The sequence below is a fragment of the Hippocampus comes genome, unplaced genomic scaffold (assembly GCF_001891065.2).
Source record: "Hippocampus comes isolate QL1 unplaced genomic scaffold, H_comes_QL1_v1.1 scaffold105, whole genome shotgun sequence".
NCBI lineage: Eukaryota > Metazoa > Chordata > Actinopteri > Syngnathiformes > Syngnathidae > Hippocampus > Hippocampus comes.
This window is the reverse complement of record NW_017806235.1, coordinates 254,223-277,182: the sequence shown is the minus strand read 5'-3', so window position 1 is coordinate 277,182 and position 22,960 is coordinate 254,223. Positions and strand designations below refer to the sequence as shown.

The 22,960-nt window shown below is 46.1% G+C and overlaps 1 protein-coding gene across 1 annotated transcript in view; it reads left to right on the top strand.

Annotated features, from left to right (window-relative positions):
• Window positions 1-3,167: 3,167 nt before the first annotated feature.
• Window positions 3,168-22,960, top strand: part of insra (insulin receptor a) — a 37,784-nt gene continuing 17,991 nt past the window's right edge. Inside the window, exons 1-2 of the mRNA XM_019856766.1 lie at window positions 3,168-4,289; window positions 14,158-14,706. Of these exons, the coding sequence (XP_019712325.1) occupies window positions 4,202-4,289; window positions 14,158-14,706 (637 nt within the window). The 5' untranslated portion in view covers window positions 3,168-4,201. The remainder of the gene's footprint in view (window positions 4,290-14,157; window positions 14,707-22,960) is intronic.

Sequence of the window (22,960 nt, the reverse complement as noted above, 5' to 3'; positions counted from 1 at the left end):
GGGGTGGGCAGGGTGTTGGTCTTAAACCAAATGTTTTGTTGGTACACCTATTCAAGTTCTAGCCTCTTTTGTTACCATTTATATCATGCGTCTCTTCAATTTGTCATCAGTTTTCCAACTGAGGCCACGTCCGGGGAGGTTGACTACAGCCCCTTGAGTGTTGCATTTCGGATTGATATGTGAAGCTGTAGTAACGGGAACATCAAGCTCTTTGGAGATGGTCCACTTGTATAGTCTTTACCTTCAACATGCTTGGAATTCTCTCTCATCATCAGACTCTGAGTGTTAGCATCCATCTTGCTTTGTTTTGACCATTTTTTGGTGTCACTTGGATACGGCAGCGTCGTTAACAACCTCTCATCCACTTCCACAGTCAACAATGCATGCTTCCTTCTTGAGCTGCTTTCGCGCCACGATCTCATAAAAGAGCTTTTCTTAGACCCGTGTGTGGGAGGACAGAAAGTCAAACAATAGTTTGAGAACGACTTTTACAGGAAGTGTCACCGTCCAAATTTACGTCTCCTCGGTGGGAAAAGCGTGCAATTCGACACGCACAACTGGTGAGGAAAACGAGCATCAGGAAGACAAACAATTGAGCAGACGTGCATGTCCAGAAAACTCATACGTGACGTCACTCTCCTGAGACTTCGGCTCAGTGAGCAGGGGTGGACAAGCATTTGTTTTCAAGGGGTCCACACTTGATCTTTAAAACTGGGCCATTGTGGTCATTGGAAGAGAGAAAGGTTCAACTGGGTATGTAATGTAAGACGTGTTGAAAAAAAGTTGAATTACTGTAGAGACTATTCACAGAACAATTCATTCCATTTTTGAAACTTTCTAATTAATCAAACTTAAGTATTCAATTATACAAAAAAACTAAAGAAAAAAAAACATCTTTGGAAAAAACGAGAAACCTTGAGAAGGGTCCGCAGATGGGGGAATCCCCCTTCCAGGATGACCAGGCTGCAATGGATACCGAGCGGGCAACATTTCACACACCATCTTAAGTGTTTTATTGACGGAGTGTCCGTTGTGTGACCATTAAATTGCCGCTGTTGGACCAAAACTGTTTAATTATTTTGATTTTTTTTTTTTTTTTTTTTAGCATTGATTCCGAATCTGACCTCGTTTTTTTTTCTCGAGACCAGCTTTTCTTAATCATCATTATCAGCATATAATAAAAACAATATAATGTAATCTAATAATATATGTTTAGGATTTAATAGTTAAATTCAGCAACAGGCGGATTTTTTTTTCTGAAACATCCATCCATCCATTTTCCGTTCCGCTTTATCCTCCTCGGGGGGTGCTGGAGCCTATCCCGGCTGTCTTCAGGCAGTAGGCGGGGGACACCCTGAACCGATTGCCAGCCAATCGCAGGCCATAAACAATAACGCTTGGTAAAATGCATACTGTGCTAGCTTTTATACATCAAACTTAAAAGCAATGTAAATATTTGTTTGAATGGTGTGCTAAAAAAATGTAAAGACATTTTTCAAATCAGCGTCGAAAATTAATTCGGGGAACATGAAACCCTCTCTGGTTAAAATGTGTGAACCCCCCCGCAGCCATCCGTGATCCCAGACAGGAACATGGAAAACGACATCTCAGCTCTTCTCACTTGGCTGTTTTTGTTATGTTTGCCACCATCAACTTGAGCTGCTAATTTGCCAGCTATAGTGAACGACTTTCAAAATCACGTGTCCGCTTCAGGTCAGGCGAGCTCGTGCGGTATGAGAGGACGCGGAGTACCCATGTGAACTCCCCCCCCCCCCCCCCGCAGCCATCCGTGATCCCAGACAGGAACATGGAAAACGACATCTCAGCTCTTCTCACTTGGCTGTTTTTGTTATGTTTGCCACCATCAACTTGAGCTGCTAATTTGCCAGCTATAGTGAACGACTTTCAAAATCACGTGTCCGCTTCAGGTCAGGCGAGCTCGTGCGGTATGAGAGGACGCGGAGTACCCATGTGAACTTGCTTCCGCGGGCCTCAGATTAGTCTCATTATAGCTGCGGAACTATCGACGTGTTTTTGTGGCTCGCACGCAAACAAATGACTCATGGGCACACACCAGCCCGATGCGAGCACCTTTGTTTTTGGTTCAAAGGGGATGGGGGTGGGCAGGGTGTTGGTCTTAAACCAAATGTTTTGTTGGTACACCTATTCAAGTTCTAGCCTCTTTTGTTACCATTTATATCATGCGTCTCTTCAATTTGTCATCAGTTTTCCAACTGAGGCCACGTCCGGGGAGGTTGACTACAGCCCCTTGAGTGTTGCATTTCGGATTGATATGTGAAGCTGTAGTAACGGGAACATCAAGCTCTTTGGAGATGGTCCACTTGTATAGTCTTTACCTTCAACATGCTTGGAATTCTCTCTCATCATCAGACTCTGAGTGTTAGCATCCATCTTGCTTTGTTTTGACCATTTTTTGGTGTCACTTGGATACGGCAGCGTCGTTAACAACCTCTCATCCACTTCCACAGTCAACAATGCATGCTTCCTTCTTGAGCTGCTTTCGCGCCACGATCTCATAAAAGAGCTTTTCTTAGACCCGTGTGTGGGAGGACAGAAAGTCAAACAATAGTTTGAGAACGACTTTTACAGGAAGTGTCACCGTCCAAATTTACGTCTCCTCGGTGGGAAAAGCGTGCAATTCGACACGCACAACTGGTGAGGAAAACGAGCATCAGGAAGACAAACAATTGAGCAGACGTGCATGTCCAGAAAACTCATACGTGACGTCACTCTCCTGAGACTTCGGCTCAGTGAGCAGGGGTGGACAAGCATTTGTTTTCAAGGGGTCCACACTTGATCTTTAAAACTGGGCCATTGTGGTCATTGGAAGAGAGAAAGGTTCAACTGGGTATGTAATGTAAGACGTGTTGAAAAAAAGTTGAATTACTGTAGAGACTATTCACAGAACAATTCATTCCATTTTTGAAACTTTCTAATTAATCAAACTTAAGTATTCAATTATACAAAAAAACTAAAGAAAAAAAAACATCTTTGGAAAAAACGAGAAACCTTGAGAAGGGTCCGCAGATGGGGGAATCCCCCTTCCACGATGACCAGGCTGCACTGGATACCGAGCGGGCAACATTTCACACACCATCTTAAGTGTTTTATTGACGGAGTGTCCGTTGTGATCCAACAAACTCCAGTCCGTGTTTCCCCGGGAGCCCATCTGCCTCTCCTGGCAGCGTTTGTTTACTGCCTGGGAGAAGAAGAAAAAAACACGCACACACGCACACACCCTGGGAGACAGACCATCTACCTCTCTCCACCCGTGCAATTAGAACGAAGGGGCTTTGAAAAGCTCCACAACAGAAAGGAACAAGTGCGACTTTACTCCAGTTGCTGCGTTGTCTGCCATTTTACAAGAGCAGTCGAGTCGCGACTGGGTGGTGCGACGTTCACGTGAAAAGCAAACAAACGTGGAGTTGCCCTTGCTGCCGCGTGGAGCTGCAGGAAATCTCGGAAATCTCAGCGCTGGAGCACGCCTCGGAGTTAGGAGTAGAAACGACGTACAACGAGGACAACCCTTTTGCCATGCTTTGGCCAACATTTGACGCGCATTCGGGGGACGATTTGATTTTTTCCCAAATTCACGCGAACGTAACGCCACGCGTGGCACCAGCGATCTGGACTCACAGCGGCTAAACGGCACGGAATGACACAAAATGCTTTTTTCCCCCCGGTGTAAATACTTCACATTTATGTGGACGTAACATCCCATTTTTTGTAGGCAAAGTGTGGCGTTGAGTGTCCGCGGCGCAAACTTTGACGTGTGTGGCCTGGTTGGCTGGCTGGGATTGGCTACTTTTGACAGGTAGCTTGTTAGCTCCAGGTGGCTCGCGTTAGCTGCCAGGTAAATCCGCTTTTGCGCTCTCTCGGTCGCTTGGGTCGAAGCCACAAACCCGCGGAGAAGCCACACGTAGCTGGTTGGCTTAGCCTTAGCTTTAGCCGCAGTAGCTCGAGTGAACACGTTGGACTCGTTCCTCCGCCCATCTTCCGGGATGCCGTTGATTTATATTTGTTTACTTGCTGGCTCACGCCGCAAAAGCAAAACAATTTCCTGAAGAAGAATTACACCCCCTAACAACACCCCCTCACGCCCTCCCTTTTTGTGCCCCCTCCCTCGTCACAAGAAGGATTACTCGGGGAGTTTTTCTGACGGCTCGCAGCAAATTGGCGGATGGTGCTCGAGCCCGAGTCAGTTATGTGGCTCCGGACTTTGGCTCTTGTTTTGGCCGCAGCCTGCTTCGTGACCACCACCGCGGAGAGTAAGTAACCATTCAATTTCAATGATGTTTTTCCCTCCGCTATGTAATTCGCATGGAAGTAAACATTAGGTACCTGTGGTGGGAAAAGTGTGGCCCGAGGGCTCACATTCCCTCACTTTTAATTCGGCCAACTGAGAAAAAAAAACAACAACTCTAAAACAGGTCTTAAATATCAAATACAATTGTATTGCATTAAAAAGTTAAATACAGCCGAATTGCATTGGCACTGAATATTTTGCATGCCACCCAGAGGGAGCCCGTTTTCCATTAAAAAAAACAAAAAACAAAAAAAAATCACTGAATTTATTGATTTACTGTAAAGCTGGTATTCCACCGAACAGTGAATGCTTGCAAACGTAGTGAATTTTGGGTTTTCGGCAGCGTTCGTAAAAGGTTGCAAAGATGTTCGCAGGCAGGTTTTAATTCTTGCAAATAGTTTTTCTGGTAACGCTGTCCGCAGACGGTCTGCTGAATTTCAATGGAAGCAACACAATGAAGAGACATGGCGGCTGTAAAATGCCCTCGTATCGGGAAGTAACCAAGTAAAGGAAAGCTGCTTAAATTAAGGAGAACAGCAACCCAATCATTGAAAAGCTTCAGATGAAAGAACATCAGAGATGATTTTAAAAAATTGACGACAATAAATTGCGGCATGGGTCTAATCACCATACTGTACTGGAGTAGCGAGTAAAAAACAAAAATTTCACAGCAGCTAAGGTCACGTTCTGCATAATTTGAGCATTGAATTCAGCCGTTCTTCGCATATCAATGGTGGTTCTCGCACCACCCTTTCGAAATCACTGAGTCAATTGATTTATTATCAATGAATAGTAAAGTACACATAATATTGCAAAAATAAGACATTGTGCGTATGTATGCCTTTTACAGTTCTGTATTTATTTTATGAATTCATCTCTTTATCGATTTATGAAACATGAGTAACACCAACAATTTGACACAGCTGTCCGTTCATTTATTATAATTGGTTAAATAATCCTGATCACTTATGAATAAAAATGTTTCAAAAAGTTGTTTTGTCTACCAATATATTGTTTTTCTTTTAGTTTTTGCAAAAATGATATAAAATTAAAAATGAATTGTTTATTCACACTAAACTATTCTACATGATTTACTTGTATTAAATGTAGTAGTTTTTCAAGTGTTTTTTTTTATCTTTTGAAATAATTGTTCAATTGCTTTGTTGAAAATAATACAAAAAAAATACACAATGTGATGTACACTTAACATTTCTTCATGTATTATATAAAGTACTTGGTCAATGAATTACAATTGAATTAATTTGAAGCAGTGACGGATAACTGAATGACTTTACTAAAATTCAACTTTATATCTGTTAATCTCATCAAACACAAAAGAAGTCTTTTCGAGAGGGGAAGTGAAAATAGACCACAAAGATAAAGTGCGCCGTCATAAAATTGCAGATGTGGTTGCGTCAAGAGTTAATCAGTCAATCATTTAAACTCGTGTCAAATGGGAGTTGGCACACGTCTTCCACCCTTAAAAGTGCCATTCATTAACCCCAAATAAAGTTCAGATGTTTTAGTAGGCGTTTCTCGGCATTTTTGTGGTTGCGTGTGACCACACGGGCCGCTTCCACGGCATCAGAAGGCGGGCCACATTTTTCAAAGGTGTCAATCAGGCGAAGGGTACCAAAGAATTTTCAAGGCATTAGATTAACGGTGGAACAGAGTAAAGACATGCATCACCAAGAGGAGGAAATATGGCACAATTTGTGACATTGCCAACTTGACGCCTCTCCAAAATTAACGAAAAGACGAAAAGAAAAGCGGTCAGGGGAGCAGTCAAGAGGCCGAACGACAGCGTTGAGGGAGCTGCCGGAATTTTAGTCCACGTGACAGCAACCTCTCGTCTTCTTCATGTGTCTGGGGCCGTGGGCTCGGGTGACAAGAGGGGAAGCCTTATCTCGCAAAGACAAAAACAAAAACGCTTGAAATCTGCCAGACGGATGCGGGAAAATGTGTTACGGTCTGATGAAACCATGGATGAACGTTTTGGCCATCGTTCCAAGCTTTACTGATGGCTCTTATCCAAAAACACCAACACCGCTACAACAAAGTAATCATTTGAGGTTCAGCATTTTATTTATTTATGTATTCTCCCCTTTAAAAAAAATTCCCTTTGCTTTTTAATGGAGATGTGCAGGTCGTAGGTCACATGAAAGGTGGAAACAATCAAAAAATGGTTCATCTTGGTCTCATTATCTTACGTCGCAAGCACCTGGGATCCGCGTGGGGAGACTTTTTTTTTTTTTTTTATGCAAAGTATTTCGACACGTCTGGATTGTCGTGATCCATAAGGAAATAAAAGAAGTCAAACTGACGGAAGTCAATTTCAGTCTTGCCAGTTGACATTTGACTATAAGCACTGTTGTTTTGGCCACGACGGCATATTGACGATGTTGTAACTCCCAGGCGCCTCGTGCACGTAAAAAGGCACAAAGGTCGGGCACTTATCATCTGTTTGTGTCCGTAAACAAATTGTTGTCGCCGTTGCCCCTCCTGGCTAAGAAGTCTGAGAATGCCGGTGGGGAGGGGGGAAGTGTGGGGGGGGGGGCGGATAATCTGCTCTCACTCTCTGGCCAATTTAAACATTTTTGTGTTGTGTTTCTCGCTCTCGTGGTCAAGGAATGCGACATCATAAACTCCTGATAGCATTATTTACTTATTTGTATTTATTTTTTTCATGAATGTATGAACCCATGTGCTTTTCTACTATGGATGTAATGTGTGTGGCCAAAGTATTCAACTTCACCTAAGTGGTCCCCCAATTATTATTGATTTCATTCAAATAATGTGTCTGTGCCAGCGACATATGGAGCCAATGAAAGTATCGAAATTTTCGATACTTTCATTGGCTCAGTGACCTCAAAATTTGAACTGTAGTGTCCGTATATCGCAAATGATTCTTGAATCTTTAGCTGGGCACTAACTGTAGCTCGCCATTAACGTCTTCCACCACTGCTATGTGCCATCCACACCTATTTCTGCATCATCTTGAGAGGTTTACCGCCCCGCTTTGTTTGACGACAACCCCACAAAGAGCTTTGCCTGCCCTGTCTGGCCTGTACTGAATTCCTCTCACGCTGCTCTTTGCCGTCAAATCGGACGGCGGCTGTCGGCCGGTTGGCCGACGCCAGCTTCTTCCTTCGCTATCACGGAGGAGAGCGTTTGAGCAGGATTTTAGGGCATTGCAAAAAGAGCCCAAAAATAGGATAGGATCAGCGCCAATAGTTAGGTCGGACAGAAAAATGTGCCTTTCTGCAAATGACTGACTGTGCACTTCTCCAGCCAGCGTATAATAATGTCGTAAATATCACACGGCACTCAAACAGATGCACAGTAAGTCTTTTTTTTTCTTTTTTTTTGAATCTGTGCAGATGATTCCGTTTCTCTTTGGGCGCTGTCTTTAGGATGACCCCGCCCGCGTACCTGGCATGACAACAAAGCTGCCCTTTTAATCCTCTCCATCAGTTTTCATCACGTCCTCACTTGGCCTTTGTAATTGTAAAGGAAAATAGGATGCAATGTCAAGCGTGTTTTCCATTAAGCCTGTGAGGGTTAAAAAAAAAAAAAGTCGAGTTTTTTTTTCTTTCTATTTGGAAACGGCTTTCTTTCTTATTATTTGGCCTTATGGGGGAGCTTTAAGGAAATATACACAAATATATTTAGCCCTGGGCGCAACCTGACTCCAGTGTATCATAACAGGATGCACAAAAATCGATCCTGAACTTATGGTGCAAACCACACTGGTAGTTGTTCAATATTAGCTTGAAACCGCCTTTTTTTTTCCAAGTTGTTTTTTTTTTTTTTTTTTTTTTTTTAACACATTTCCACGGACTGCACACCACCAGAAAAAAAATGCTTCACAAATATATGGAAGTTATGATGATCCCGTCTCCATTTGCTCCCAAATGAACTTCAGTTCAGTTTCAAATCTTGGCCCGTGTATTTGAAAACAGTTCTTATTGATTGTGTTGGTCACACTGGTTAACTGGACCTTCTGCCATCTCGGAGACGAGCATCCAATTGCCTGTCGGCATAAGTCGCCGACATCGATAAAAGAACAAAGATAAAGTCGATTACCAGCAGTACACCTGGCGAGACTGGTCAGACTGGTGATGCGAAATGATGAAAGTTGTGAAATGTTGTCACTTGGCTCTTTGGCGCAGCTTCAGAGCAAAGTTTGATGATTCACTACAAAATGCAAAACTTGGCTCCACTATCTCTTAATTGGCAGGCACGTTTTTTTTTTGTTTGTCTGAATGAAAAAAATAAAAAAGTCCCACGTAAATAGGGCTGTGAGTGAAATGCGGCCCGGCCTGTTGGGCACTACTGTAAATGCCAGCCGCAGTAACAAGCACGTTGTTGTAAAATTAACACCTTGTTGACAGAATCATCAAAAGCCAACATTATTCCCCTTGCGCAATTCTCAAAGCCAGCCGGTGTAACTTTTGCACTCATGCAATGTGACTTTACAGTCATTTGTTTGTTGCTAGCTGATAAAAAACACATTGAGTGATCAATGTATGAGCTTAGACTTAAAAGCAAGGGTTTGAAGGACTCAAGTTTTTTTGTTTTTTTTTTGTCGTCGACTATTTGGTGATGAAAAGCACAAAGATGTCGACCATATGTTTTCGGCACATAAAATTTATCGCCGGCTTTTTTTTTTTTGCACCGAGGACCGGTTTCACGTTAAGAAGAGAGACTGGCATAGAAACAAATAAAAACAAATGATTAAAAGGGTAACTCACCATTATGATGAATGTGTTTTTTGTAACTAATGCGACGCCTTTTGCCTCGCGACGTTAAAAAAATAAATAACACCGGTATATACCCGCTGCATTAGCTTTGTGCAAAGGGAAGAAATTTGGTGGCCAATCGAATGGTTTGAAATTGGCAGATTCATTTTTCACTCTCAGAGGCAGCACTTCATCACTAAGACGCAAAATTTATACTTGCCTACTGTTATTCCGATCCGTGTTTGTGGCACATGCAGTCGTAATAAGAGTGCCTGAGGCTAATGCAGTTAGCCACTGCTAATCTGCGCTTCCAACAAAACAACTCATGTGGTTTGTCGGTTGCTTGAAGTTGGCCTATCTTCACCCAGGCTCGTCTCCAAGCCGTGGGTGAAGAAACCCGATGTGGTGGTGACAATATATTAATGACCCTAATTTCGACATCACAAACCGGCAAAAATCTGAAGGGATTTTCAAGATTGACTTGGCTCATCATTTTCACACTCAGTGGGGGGGGCGCAGGCTGAAGAGAATGGCTGAATGTGCACCAAAATGGAACGACTTGTTGTTGAACAAATATCATCGCTATTCAAAAAGGGTTCTTTTGTCCATTGGCGAATGTGCAAATGTCGGCGTTCATTGATATGTCGATGAGTGGACCAAGTGTCGTATTGGGGCCAGTCATGTATGTTGCGTAACAGCACCTCCCGTCCCTTGCCTGAAGTCTCAGGCGGCTTTACAAGGACCAATGGTTTCGTGACGTTTTGACCCCAGCTCAAAGCGAGCAATGACATCAAAGCGACTCGAGCGGGAATTTCTGCAACGTAAATCAAAAGGGAGTTGCGCAATTCCGCCGCACTCCGTCAGTGGAGGGCCTGAGGACGAAACCCTCTTCATAAGCCCGTCCGACCAGTGGCTGAGTGTCCTCTCAGGTGCTTGTTGAGAGAGGAAGCTTTTAGTCATCAGCGCTGCCAATTGAATGCATTCCAAAATTGCCTCCTCCTGAGCATTCCACTATCCGCGACTTTCAGTGATGTTTTGTGACACCTTAAAGCTTAAATTCCCCAAAATAACATGCAAGTGGCAGCAGGCGCCTAGCGCAGGAAGCTAGCATAGCGGTCGATATTGTAAATCCATTTACAATTCTTTTAAAAAGAATTCATTCTCAAGTGCCTCACAGCGGACACACGAGATCCGCATTAAAGTCCTCAAGCCAAGAACACCGGGAACAAAAACAGGAAGTAGAAACCTTCCAGAATAAAACCAGCAGCAGCACTCACGGATAAACTCAATACAATACGTCTTTATTTGTATCGCGCTTCCTCAACAGGCGCAGCTTGTTGATGAGAAAAATCGAAGTAGGAAAGTAATTTGGCCGAACATTGCCGAAGACATGCTGCATATTTCATGTCTTTTAATCACATGTTTTAAGACCAACAAAATCATATGGTGGGAATGTTTGCGCTTCCAAGTCCGAAATATTTTTTGCAGGGGTCGCCTCGCCGGATCTGTTCAAGTCGACATGAAAAAGGAGAAACGGAAAGCTGTTTAGCGGTTTAGCATCATATGTAGACAGATGATAATAGTCGGAGGCATAATTTGCTTTATTTTCGTGACGGGCGGCCGATATTACTGCGGCTTACTGAGAAACTGAGACGGTCTCCAGGATGGCCATATGTCAGTCGTATACTGTACTTCCTCCAGATGACCAAGGCGCAACAGACCAGAAGTGGCAGCAAATGTCCATTAAATTGAAGCCAAAAAAAAAAGTGGCGAAAATTGTTCTCTTTTTTTCTAATCTATTTAATGATGACATTCCTCTGTCTTCAATATGAGAGTGAGCTGCTTTAAAAAAAATATATTAAAAATTGTTGTTATGATGAAAAATATATTTAAAAATATTCACATCAGCGAAACAACAAAAATAATGGCAATTTATATGCAATAAGAAAAGGGAGGAATACCAGTCGATTTTTGGGAAGAAGAAGAAAAAAAAAATCTATCCATTGTAATTGCCCACCCCTTATCAATATTTGTGGTTGGCAACCAGGAAGTAGAATGGCGCCCCAATAGTGAAGCAAAGCTTTGGCTGCACTTCTTTGCGAGCTCGGCGCGGATGATAACATCACATGTAAGAAAGAATCTCGCTGACTTGTATGGAAAGCAAAGAGAACAGTGAAACCTTGAAAAGGGAAGTGGCGCAATCTCCCCACTGCTTGTGTTCCCGCGTTTTCAGGGGCCCTCTGAGGGAGGACCCCCCCCCCCCCCCGCCACACACACACACACACACACACACATACTCAACACCAGCCTAACAACGTCTTACCCCGCCAGCCATCCACCTCCCTTGGTGGGATCAGACTAGACTGCTTGCAGCCATTTAAAAAAAAAACTGTCCGGTTGTGCGTGGACATGTGCGACAGCGACGTGCCCCTACTTGAGCACAATTCAATTTAGCTTGGTCTTGTGACCTGCTTTGTACCTTTGGCCTGTGCTCAAGTCCAGCCCTCCCTGCTCATGGCTCATTGATGATTCTTCGCAGCACCGTCAAGAGCTTTGGTTTTTTTCAGTCTGGCCTTGTTGTACGTAAATCTCGGCCCGTTGCCATAGCAACGTTTGGTGAGCGAGCCTCTGCCGTGCAAGGGAATGTCCTAAAAGTGGAAAAATGAGGACTCTCATTCACGCCTCGTTTTAAATCCATGATCCTATCGGCTACTCTGGTGTGTGCGCGTGCGCACGTTCCCATCGATCAAGCGTGTTCGTCTGCGACCAATGTCCATCGGGTAAAACATGGACAGCGGCCATACATTTTCCTTGAGTTTTTACCGCATTTTTTTTTTTTGGGGATGCCACCGCCAGTGACGAGGAAAACAAATGTGTGATGAAAATCATATTTCAGGCAATTGACTCAGGAAGCGTCTGTCCGCTTACATCGTCATGATGAATTCAGCCTTTTAAAAGTATACGACGCTATCGCATTGCATCATCGATCGACGGGTGACCGGTTTTCTACTTTTATTTGAGTTTTATTGTACAATGGTTCATCTTTCAGAGTTCCTCACTTGTATGACAGTTAAACTAGATTCGACTGTTTTTTTTTTTTTACTCATATAAAAGTTCTCTGTTTGTTTTGCTTCAAGGCGCGTCCCGTTGCCATAACCTGCGATGCAGCTATTTCGTGCCTTTGGCGCACGTCCTTTTAGATTTACGAGCCGTGGCAAAAGTTACGACTAAATGTTCGCACATGGACCAGCGAAGTCTTTCTCCAAAATTCCCCACTCGCACATTTGGGTCGTCGTGTTCCCGTTTCCAGTGAGCTTAGCTATCAATGGCTTGGATTGGCCGTTGCTAAAAATACTCTCCCAGCTGAAAGCGAACACTGATAGGAGCGACGTCGACGGCGGCTCGCTCGTCTTCTGAGCGGGGGTCACTCGGTGCATGTTTTACGAGCGGCGGCGGCGCCCCCTCCTATTGTACGCTTGTCCATTCACTCCTTTGGTGTGCACCAGAAAGCGCAGCTCTTTGTGGCTCTTCACTCTTGTTGCACTCGGTTTGCTGCTTGCGAAATGTTTTTTACACTTTTTCTTTTTCAAAAAATGTTTTTTTTTTAATTAATTTATTAAATCACAATTGTAATTTTATGTATATGTTATATATAAATGCTCTTGTTGTTTGCGTGCCGCCGAGTTGCAAGAGAAGGTGTCAAAGGAGTTTTCGGCCATAAAGAGGTGCACGCACGCCTTTCGCCACCTTCCATCTGACCGGTTGACCCCGCGCACACCCGGCTCACCGGTGGCTGCCTCGGTAAACAAATACACGGGCCGTATGCCTGCACACTCGTGAACTATAAGTTGGAATGTCCCAAGTTGCACCTGCGCAGCCAACAGCAGATGTGGAAGAAGTGGGATGGATCAGGCCTGATCCACTCTTAATAATAATAATAATAATAATAATACATTACATTTATAAGCGCCTTTCAAAACACTCAAGGACACTTTACAATCAAAACAAGAACAATAAAACCACAGATAAAATTATAAATAATAAAAGGAGAGATGAATTTAAACTGAATTTAGCGACTCTCTTGGGAGAAAAAAACAAAAAGAGTGCGTTGTCAAATTGACCAGGCATGCGTCGCGCGTTTACTCTCACCGAGCGATTGGCCCGTGCTCGTTTCTGAGCCTTACGTAAGCTAAGCTCTTTATGGGCCCGTTGGTGCTTTGGTCCGCAAGTCTGCCACCACAGGGCTCACGTCTTGTTTTCAGCAAGTGAGCCACCCGTGATTGTGTCGTTAGCGCTTCCAGTTGGACACCATAGAGAAAGGCAACCCGATGCAGCCAATCGGCAGGGCGCGTATTAATGTGCTGGTTAATACGTGGTCGATTATAGCGCCATCTGTCGATTAGCATGTGCTTGTGAACGCTCTTCTTTGGAAGTTATTTGTAGTTGTCTTATGGAAAGACCCTCGTGGCTCGCTAGCCACTCCTCAAACCTGAATTTCGAGCCGTTGGGTTCTTCAGCGTGTCTGCCCAGCACCCCCACCGTCATAAATATGCCACTCGCACAAACCGTGGCTTACAGGCTCCTTTTGAAATAAAAAAAAAAAAAAATGAGGTAACGCATGAGCTCAGGCGTCCTCACGCTCATCTCTGGCCAGACCGAGGACTCGGCTCACATGGCAGCGCTCCACGCTTGACAGTGACTTAGCACCAGAAATGCAATCGCTAAACAAAAAAAAAAAAAAAATGTCAACAAAGACGGTCTGCTCTTCATCACGGGCAGAAAAAAATAGCCGCAGAGTTTGCGGTGAAATATCCCCCCCCCTCGAATTAGCAAGAGATCTATTATTCTCCCTTATGTCTGACTCCTTCGACTCTTGCTTTTCCAGAGCAGACTTCTTGCCCAAGGCGTGAGTCACTTTTAGTAAGCCGCTGGTCAGCAATCATACGTGAATAACGCAATCCCCATTTCTTGGTCCCACGTCGATCGCGCGGGTGTCGGTGGGGGGCTCAAGACTCGTGTGTCTGTGTGCAGCGACTCCGTTCTTTTGTATTCTTAAACTTCTCGTTCTTTTTCTTTTCATCTTTCCAGTCTGTCCAAGCAAGGACATCCGCAACAGCGTGAGCAACCTCCAGTCGCTGGCCAACTGCACGGTGATCGAAGGCCACCTGAAGATCATTCTCATGTTCGGGACCAAGCCCGAGGACTTCCGGGGTCTGGCGTTCCCCAAGCTGACGGTGGTGACCGACTACCTGCTGCTGTTCCGCGTGTACGGCATGGAGAGCCTCAGCGACCTCTTCCCCAACCTGACGGTGATCCGCGGCAACAACCTGTTCTTCAACTACGCCCTGGTGGTCTTCGAGATGCTGCAGCTGCGCGAGCTGGGCCTGCACAGCCTGACCAACATCACGCGGGGAGCCGTCAGGATCGAGAAGAACCCGGACCTCTGCTACCTGTCCACGCTGGACTGGTCCAAGATCCTGGACTCGGTGGAAGACAACTACATCGTGGCCAACAAGAACGACAGGGAGTGCGGGGACGTGTGCCCCGGGGCGTCTGTGGGGAAGACCACCTGCCAGACCACCACCATCAACGGACACTTCAGCGAGCGCTGCTGGACGCAGAGGCACTGCCAGAGAAGTAAGTTCTTCATCGTCGTGCAACTCAAACCCTCCGAAATCAAACGCGATCCACCCCCTTTGAAGACGCTTGACGAACAAAGCCGTGAAGGGGTGTCTCTGTGCTCAGAGACTTGACGCTTCGGCTACATGCGACGATAGCATCCTTTTGGTCTAGTGCAGTAAAATATGGTCACAGTATTGCTGAAAAAAATACAGGAAAGAAAACATGACAAATTACAGCTGAACTTCGGTCAGGGAATAGAAAAAAACTCTTGGCAGGTGGAAATTTTGCAGTGCTGCTGCAATGTCAAATGCCAAACTGTGGGCATGCTTACACAAATCCAAAGCCTCAAATGTTAAATTGTGCTGATCTCACAACAACGTCCCTGTTCGATATTAACCTTATTTCAAATTTGCAACAGTAATTCATGTCATTTTTACGTCCATAAATCATATGACACTTAGAACAACCACGACAGCTTAGACTGAAGCACTACAAGAGCCATCAGAGATACGGCAACGCGCACACACACACACACGCGCGCGCAGGTGGAGAAACGAGCTGTTAAAGTGCAGGTGACCGTGTTGCGTAAGGGTGCAAGAAAAGGTATCGGGACAGCACCCTCGTGCAAGATTCTTCCGAGAACTTGAACTGCTTGGCACCACGAGGCAGCAGTCGACTTTTGGTCACAGGGCAAGCCAAACTTCTAGATATCGTCTGAGAGCATCTCCCCAAAAAAACAAGAGCGCGAGAACGTGCTGAGAGGAGCCATCGATGTGCTAAGTGGCCGGCCGCGGCGTCGCATTGAGATCCCGATTCGTACCGCGGAAAGCCGTGACCGAAATAGAAAGCACCCGAAGCAAACTCCGGCACATCACACGACGCTAGCATTCCAACACGGCTAACTTTAGCCAACGCTCTCGATTCAACGGTAGACGACGATGAATTATTTTGGTTTTGCGCAGCGATCGTCGCCGAGTCGTCGGCGACGATAGTATGCGGTCCGACCGTTGACAAAGCAACCTGATGCAGAACACGGGTTTTGTTTGAGCTGTACTTAACAAACCGCGACTCAATCAGAGTGTAAAAACAATTTGATCAAATGAAGACACTTTTGTTTGGAAAGACAATCTGGCAACGCAGGCGCATACCGTTAAGTTAATTGAGCACAACTATTGCCAACAGATCACTCACTGGTTCCCGCTCGTTGCCGTTGGCTCTTCAGCCTTTATTCTGCTCGCTCGGAATCTGAAGCCCTCCGCGGCCCCATGCGCCCCCCCACCCCACTTTCGCCCCCCCTGCTTCTCAATACAGCAATGACCCGTTAAATCGCAGTCTTTGCGATGACAAAATCGCATTTTGTGAAATCGCCATTGTCATGCAAATGCGATTCAACGTTCAGCCCGAGTATGTACGTATGAGTGGAACGGTTAGCTTGCACACACAGGCGCAAGCAAAGAAAGAAAGCTCTGTTGCCTCTTCATCAGCCTCTCCGGTGAGTACAGTAGGATTTATTTCACCTTTTTTATTTTTATACATAGACTCGAATTTGTGAAATGCCACATGTTTATAAATATCGGAATTATGGGAAATATATATGGGGGGGGGGGGGAATTGCAAATCAATCGCATTTTTTTTTCCCTTTTTTTAAATGGCAGGTAGATTATTTTCCATAATCGTTCAGCCTCGATCAAATTTCAAAATCATGCGGGATTTTCTTTGGCTCACTCAACCAAACCCTTGAGGAGATTTGCTGCCAAAAGGCATCGAGGGTTAATTCCATCAGCGATCGGTCCAGATGTTGACCCGCATGCGCCGATCGCCAGTCACCGTTGCGCCTCACCCACGCGGAAGCCTGACGAGATATGTGGAAGTAAGACGAGATCTCCGGAAGTCTTGTGAGATATGTCAAGCATTTGGAAGCTTGGTGAGATATGACGTGAGGGCGTAGCCAGATGTGCGGAACCCCAACTGGACATGTGGAAGTCGTGATGTCATCCTTCCACAAAGCGTCCACTTCTTCAGGCTCATTTCCAAATGGCACGACTCGGGAGTCAATACAAATTTGGATGTTACGCTTTATCTGGTGCCCGCTTGTTCTCAATGTAACGCTACTTTGCCGCTTCGTCGAAAATGAGGAGATGAGGCAGCTCTTGTAAGAGTCATTGGGTCACACTGGGAAAACAACAGAATTGGACTCCAGATCCCTGCGGCCCGACCTGGCTTAGCGCCCGTGTTTGGTCCCCTCTTTGCTTTTCCTCCCCACCGCTTCTTCTGCAGCTGGATCAGGACTCGGCCGCAGATCGCTCCGCTTCCCTCCCGCGGCCGAGTCGTGCTCATCCTTTGGGCAAAGTGGCGAACCGAGACGGCGGTGAGCCGCGCTGATCAGATTTGGCCCGAGTCGCCTGCGCAAACACGTGCCCCGTCAACAGCGGCGGATAGCGTCTTGTTGACTGTACTTGTGATCGCCGCTCGTCACGACTCTCATTGAGTTTTCTTCCATCCTACTTGCGCGGTCATGTTGAAAGCAGGCCGCTGTTTGCAAAATCAACCTCGGCCCCGATGTTCGTTCGGACAACGTGACCGTGGTCGATTAGTCAGCGTCTCAGTTTAAGCAGACCAATACATCTCCTGCTTCGTTCAACATATGAATCCACTTTCTGAGATGTGAAGCCCTGATGAACCTTTGGAGTGTTCTAATTCATTTTCAGCAATTTAATCCATTTTGTGGACTCATTTAATCAAAACAAAAGTGTCACGGTGGTAGCCGTTAGCATCCAAATCTGATGCCATCATAAAACGTTGAACTTCTAAACCTGCCACGATAACATCAAGCAAAATCAAGGATCTTGTGCACGCAGGAAAGCTAGAGCTGAGCTTTGGATCATGCGGCTCTGAATCGTGAGGCAGATGCGCGAACCATTTCAACTTTAGCCATTCCACCGCGGCGATAAACAGTGTGCCGCTCTCTAGTTTTCGGTCGAATCTCATTATTTGCCCCTCACTGTTTCCAGGGTGTGCTAGCGATGTATGCTATCCCTTTATTTGAACTGCTCGTTTTTACGATCTCGCGCTAGCGAGGAAAATGAAAAGAGTGCCTGAATGCCCGTTTTAATGACCCTCCTCAGCCTGGCGTCGATATACCGGAGGCGGCCGTTTGCCAGCGCGTGTTGCATCATGAATGATTTCCTGCTGATTGGGTAATACCTTGTGGACAGAAGAAGACGAGGTGAAAGGTTCATCCCGTGTGGACAAGATGGGAGTTTTCCGGGTTCAGAGTGCGTGCATAAGATGAGGCGTATAAATCACACATGGACGTCGCTTTTTGCGCGGGGTCGGGTATTGTTTGGCGTTTGCTGCTAGGAGACGGAGGAAGAGCAGCGGCGTGGCGCGCGCACGAAGCCATCCGTCACTCTCTTGAGGAAGGAATAGCAAGGCCAACGGTCACCGCGGCGGACGAAGTCACTTGACGTGGCCGCCGAACTCGGGGCCCCTCGCTCCCACGCGAAGCTCCTGCCGACGTCCTCGGTGGCGCCGGCGCGCTTTCCTCACTCCGGACGATGGTCGTCGTCGGGAGTGTTCATCTTGATTGTTTCCCATCTTTGTTGCACCTTTTCCGCTGTGGGATTCTGAATGGACGTGAGAGCCGGCCAGCGGAAGCAGATATTTTTGATGACGGGTCTAGATGAAAGGATAGAGGCTGCTCCGGGAGGATTTCAGGTTGACGACGACGCTTGATCCGTTTGGGATGGAAGGGATTTTGGCACCCGAAGAAATAAAGACAGTATTTGGGGAAAAAAATGGCTCTGCATTCGTGTGGAGCTTTTTTCCGCCGACGAGGCACTTAAAGCGCTTCACGCTGTCTCCTCGTGCACCCACTGATGACGAAGCATCAGCAGCAACTTGTGATTCAGTAACTTGCTCAACGACACTTTGACATGGTCATGAGAGGCGGGAATTGAACCCACAACTGCTGGGTTGGGAGACGACCAATCCACCAATGAGCCGTGCCGCCCCCATTTGTCTTGTTGACGCTGCCAGCCCAGATTCGATTTTCGTCATATTCGGTTTGAATGGACATTGTTGCCGATAAAGAGATGCAAAGTTTGGACATCTTGGATTGCATTACCCTTTGATGAACAAATTGCCAAAAACATTCTGATATGTGAAATATTCCCCCAGGAATTGTGAAATTTATCTTGTAGATGACGCACTTGGCGGCTCATTCGGAGTTCAGCGTTCCACTGTTTGAGGAAAATACGCCAAGGAATAAATCTTAAATGACGCGATTGATTGTTGTGCTGACGATTGGGCTGAAATCGAGCGCGAGTGTCAATGAGAGTGCTGAGTAAGGCGAAAACAAAAGCCACCCAACTGAATCGGTCGGTACATTTGAGTATTTTGAAGTGCTCGGTTTCACTCTCTTCAGTGTGCATCTGTGTTCTGTTCGCCTCGATTCCCCCCGTCTGCACGCACGTGAGCTCATAGCGTGAGTGTTTTCCTCTGAGCTGACTACACCGCTCTGGCACTCGCCAGGAGCTGCACCCTGCGAACTCTTTGCCGTACGGCTACTGAAGCCAACCCCGCGGAATCCCGGACATTTCAGGCATCCGGCGCGAGCCGGGGCGGAGAGGCGTTTTTTTTTTTTTTCGCCGCTTGCCGTGCGCCCGCCGCAGCCTTCCGATCCGTGCGCAAGGTTGACTGTCGGCTTTTCTTTGTTTGCCTTGTCATGAGCGTAAACTCAACGGCGCATTTGCAGTTCCAGCGTATGGAATTTTGCCCGACCATTATTTGAAATATTTGGCGTGTCGTCAGGACTCTCAAAGTCAACACTTAGTGTCCAAATTGCTTGTTCTTCCCACGTTGCGATTGACAGCGAGGCCCGGAAGCCAGTTAAGACGCAGGGGGCCATCTCGTGCGTCATTTGCCTGTCGAGCGGGGGGGCCCAAATGACCCATCACTGCGACACGTGTTTATCATTTCTATTCCAGTCACGGACAAATTGCATATCCTGCTTTCAGGTGGCGATGACAACAGCAGCGCGTTGAAAACAAAAAGTGGCGGTCCTCCTCCTCCTCCTCCTCCTCGTGTTGTTTTTCTGTTCTCGATCAGTGGAAAGCGGAGCCCGCTAATGAAATTGTTTACCTGTTGTCCCCCCGTGTCCTCGGCCAAAGCCCGCCGCCTCTGCTGCTGAATCAGAAGACATTATGAGCCAGGTGTACCAAGAATAACAAAACTAATAGACTCTTCTGATTAGAATTTGTCATGTTTTTTTTTTTGTTTTGGTTTGGTTTTTCCGAATGTGCTGAACTTAATCAGTCGAACACATTCTTGGCATGTTTGTTCAATGTTGTCGTGGATGATTTGAATTCTCACAAGTCAAGGTGTTGTTTATCCTTGAAAGGTGTCACAAGTGATTATTTCGACTGGCTTTCCAGAATCAGTTCAAATTCAAAATTGTCTTTATTTAAAAAAAAAGGGATAGGATGGAGACCCCCCAAAAAAATCAATACATAAGATATCTGCAAGTGTGACTGCAGCGTTTTATTTATCCATACTTGGATTTGTTTCCTCTGGACATTCAGAGAGAGAGAGAAAAAAAAAGAAGAAAGTAAAAAGTGTCCGTGTCATTGCAGTGGAATTTTAATGACCATCCAGCAGTCTGCCGCTCACACCGTTTTGCATTTTCTGCCCTTTTGATATAAATTTAACGCACAAGCCCTTGAATAAGTGGTTGCTTCATGGCAGATTGAAAAGCATACCATCGAATGATTTAAGATATGATGGTGTGGTGGCGCTTCTGGTTGGAAGAAAAGCTCTTCGGTCTGGAGGTAGTCTTTAAGTCAGACTCGGCCCATTTGTAATGCCAAAACCATTATACGATACTGTATCGGCTATTGAATAGACGGTCCTGAAAACCTGGACTACATCAGTGGTCCACCGGTCCATCTGGTACGGGGCCGCACAGATATATATATATATATTTTTTAAAAACGTAGCACAACATATGCGCCCCAAATGTACGTTATCATCTGGACCACCCGAGCTGAGGAAAGATGCTTCACGCAAAAGAATCGAGGTGATAATTCAGAGATGAGCATGTTTTGCAGAGGAATTGACAATGTCCTCGGACGGTTTGGCCCCTCGCGGGTTCGGCCCACGTTGTGCTTCGGCGTAGTTCGTCTCGTTCAGATGAGCCACCGGCGTCTATTTGACTTACTGGCGGTCCTTTTTTTTTTTTTTTTTCCCCCCCCCCTGTGTTTACTGTCATCCATTTGTAGTCTCCAACTTTCGAGCTCCACGACTACGCGTTTCAAACAAAAGGCCAGTAGACGGCTGCTGTTTATTTACTTTCATGTTCATTCAAACCCGCAGTTGACTGTTTTGTCAAACATTAACCCCGGTTATCGATCGTCTCTCTCCGATGTCAATTACGCTGGTCTCTGCCGTGTACTCTAACAATCGTTCGGTTCACCAATGACAACTAATTTGATGTTTTAAGGCTGCTTTTGACGCACAAATGTCACCTCCTTGTCCAGCTCGCCGATTTCACATCGCCCCGCCAAGCACCACCTCTTAAAGGCACTGAGTGATGACAGCCGGACCGATAATCCATAACTTGCAGTATTTTTATTTGAAAAAGAATTGTGTGGATGTGGAGTTGGTAAGATTTTTGTATGGTGTCTAGCTCGAGTTTTGAACTTTTGCAGTTGGATCTGGAATCTACCCCCTGTGATGAACTGGGATTCCGTTCACTTCGGGGAGCGCGCCGTATATCATTTTTAGGACACGCAGAGCCATTTTAATGACTTCCATATTTTAAATTCCAACAGCTCGTTCCCAAAAAGGATCAACGTTAGCAGCGACGGTCAAGCCGATGAACTAATTTGGGCTTACTTACAAATCGGAGTAAGGCGTCAGACACCTTAATTAAGTTTACAAATCGGCTAATGGGTTGCGGACGTGACGAACGCGACTCAACACCTGAGATGACTTCTTTCAATCCCCGATCCCGAAGAATTTCTCGAATGCGCTTCTGAACGACGGAGTCAAACGTTTGTGCCGCGGGGCTTTTTTGTATGAAGCCGGCGGTGGGGTGAGGGCTGTTTTGTTTGCTTTGTCTGAGACATTAAAATTCATGTGAAGCAGTCGGAGTATATTTCAGCCTGTATTGTCAAATGTTTCCAACCTTCCCTACTCTCGCTCTCATGCTGACCAGCTGCCATCTGAGCGTGCTTGAAAGGGTTAACACCGGGGGCCCGTCTTCCTCAAAGTATGGGGAGAGGCCGTTTGAATGGCTAGCCTCCGCAGCTAGCCAACGCATTGGCTAAGGCCGAGGGTGGATCTTTTGCAGCCGCGACGCTCCGGCATGGAGCTCTCCTGCGGGATCAGGAGTGAGCCGCGGCGTTTAACCGCGCGTGTGTTTGCGTCAAAAGCAAAGTTGAAGGACGGGTTTAGAAACCGACTTTGGGGCTTCGCAACAAAAGGCATGTTATGCTTGTGATTGCCAAGGCCCTCAGCCCTTGTGTTGTGAAGTCAATGAAGTTGGGCGAGCCACTTAGGTGAGAGGCGCTTATATCACAATGTTTTCCCCTCTCACATGGTGCCCCGCAACCCCTCCTTCACATTCCCCCTCTCCTTGCCATTCTCATGTTGCTGAAGCCCCCCCACATGCACGCACACATGCTTCTTTCAAAGGTGAAGAAAGGACGTAGGGAAGCGGCGGGGGGGGGGGGGTGTCAATGTTGAATAGGGCGTACAACCACAAACCACACACAAACATGAAAATCATTACACCCTCAAAATTCGGGAGTACCTGCAGAAAAGCAACTCCAAGGACAAGTAAGAACACACAAACTCCATCCAGGAAGGCTGCAGCCGAGATTGGAAACCCAAACCTCGGAACTGTGAGGACGTGCTCACCGCAAGGACCGCAGAGCTGACCTCTGCAAATTCAGACGCATTTAAAAGTGCTCGCTTTATGGGGCCTGGTGGTCGAGCCCCGCTACAAAGAGCGAGTGTGTGAGTAACTGACGCCCCCCAGATTTTTTTCATTACCCTTCCTAATACCGTACTCTTCTGCAACCCGGTGGTCCGGTACTCACGTGCTTAGAAGCTCGTCCGCATGACGCTCATGCGACCCGGAACATTTGGATCGCAGCTCTTGCTCGTCGACGCAGAAAAGTCATTTCAAACAACAACAACTGATGAGCGAATGTAATGAGCTCATTGCTACCCAGGAGTTGTCACATTTTGTACCGAGACGTGTGGA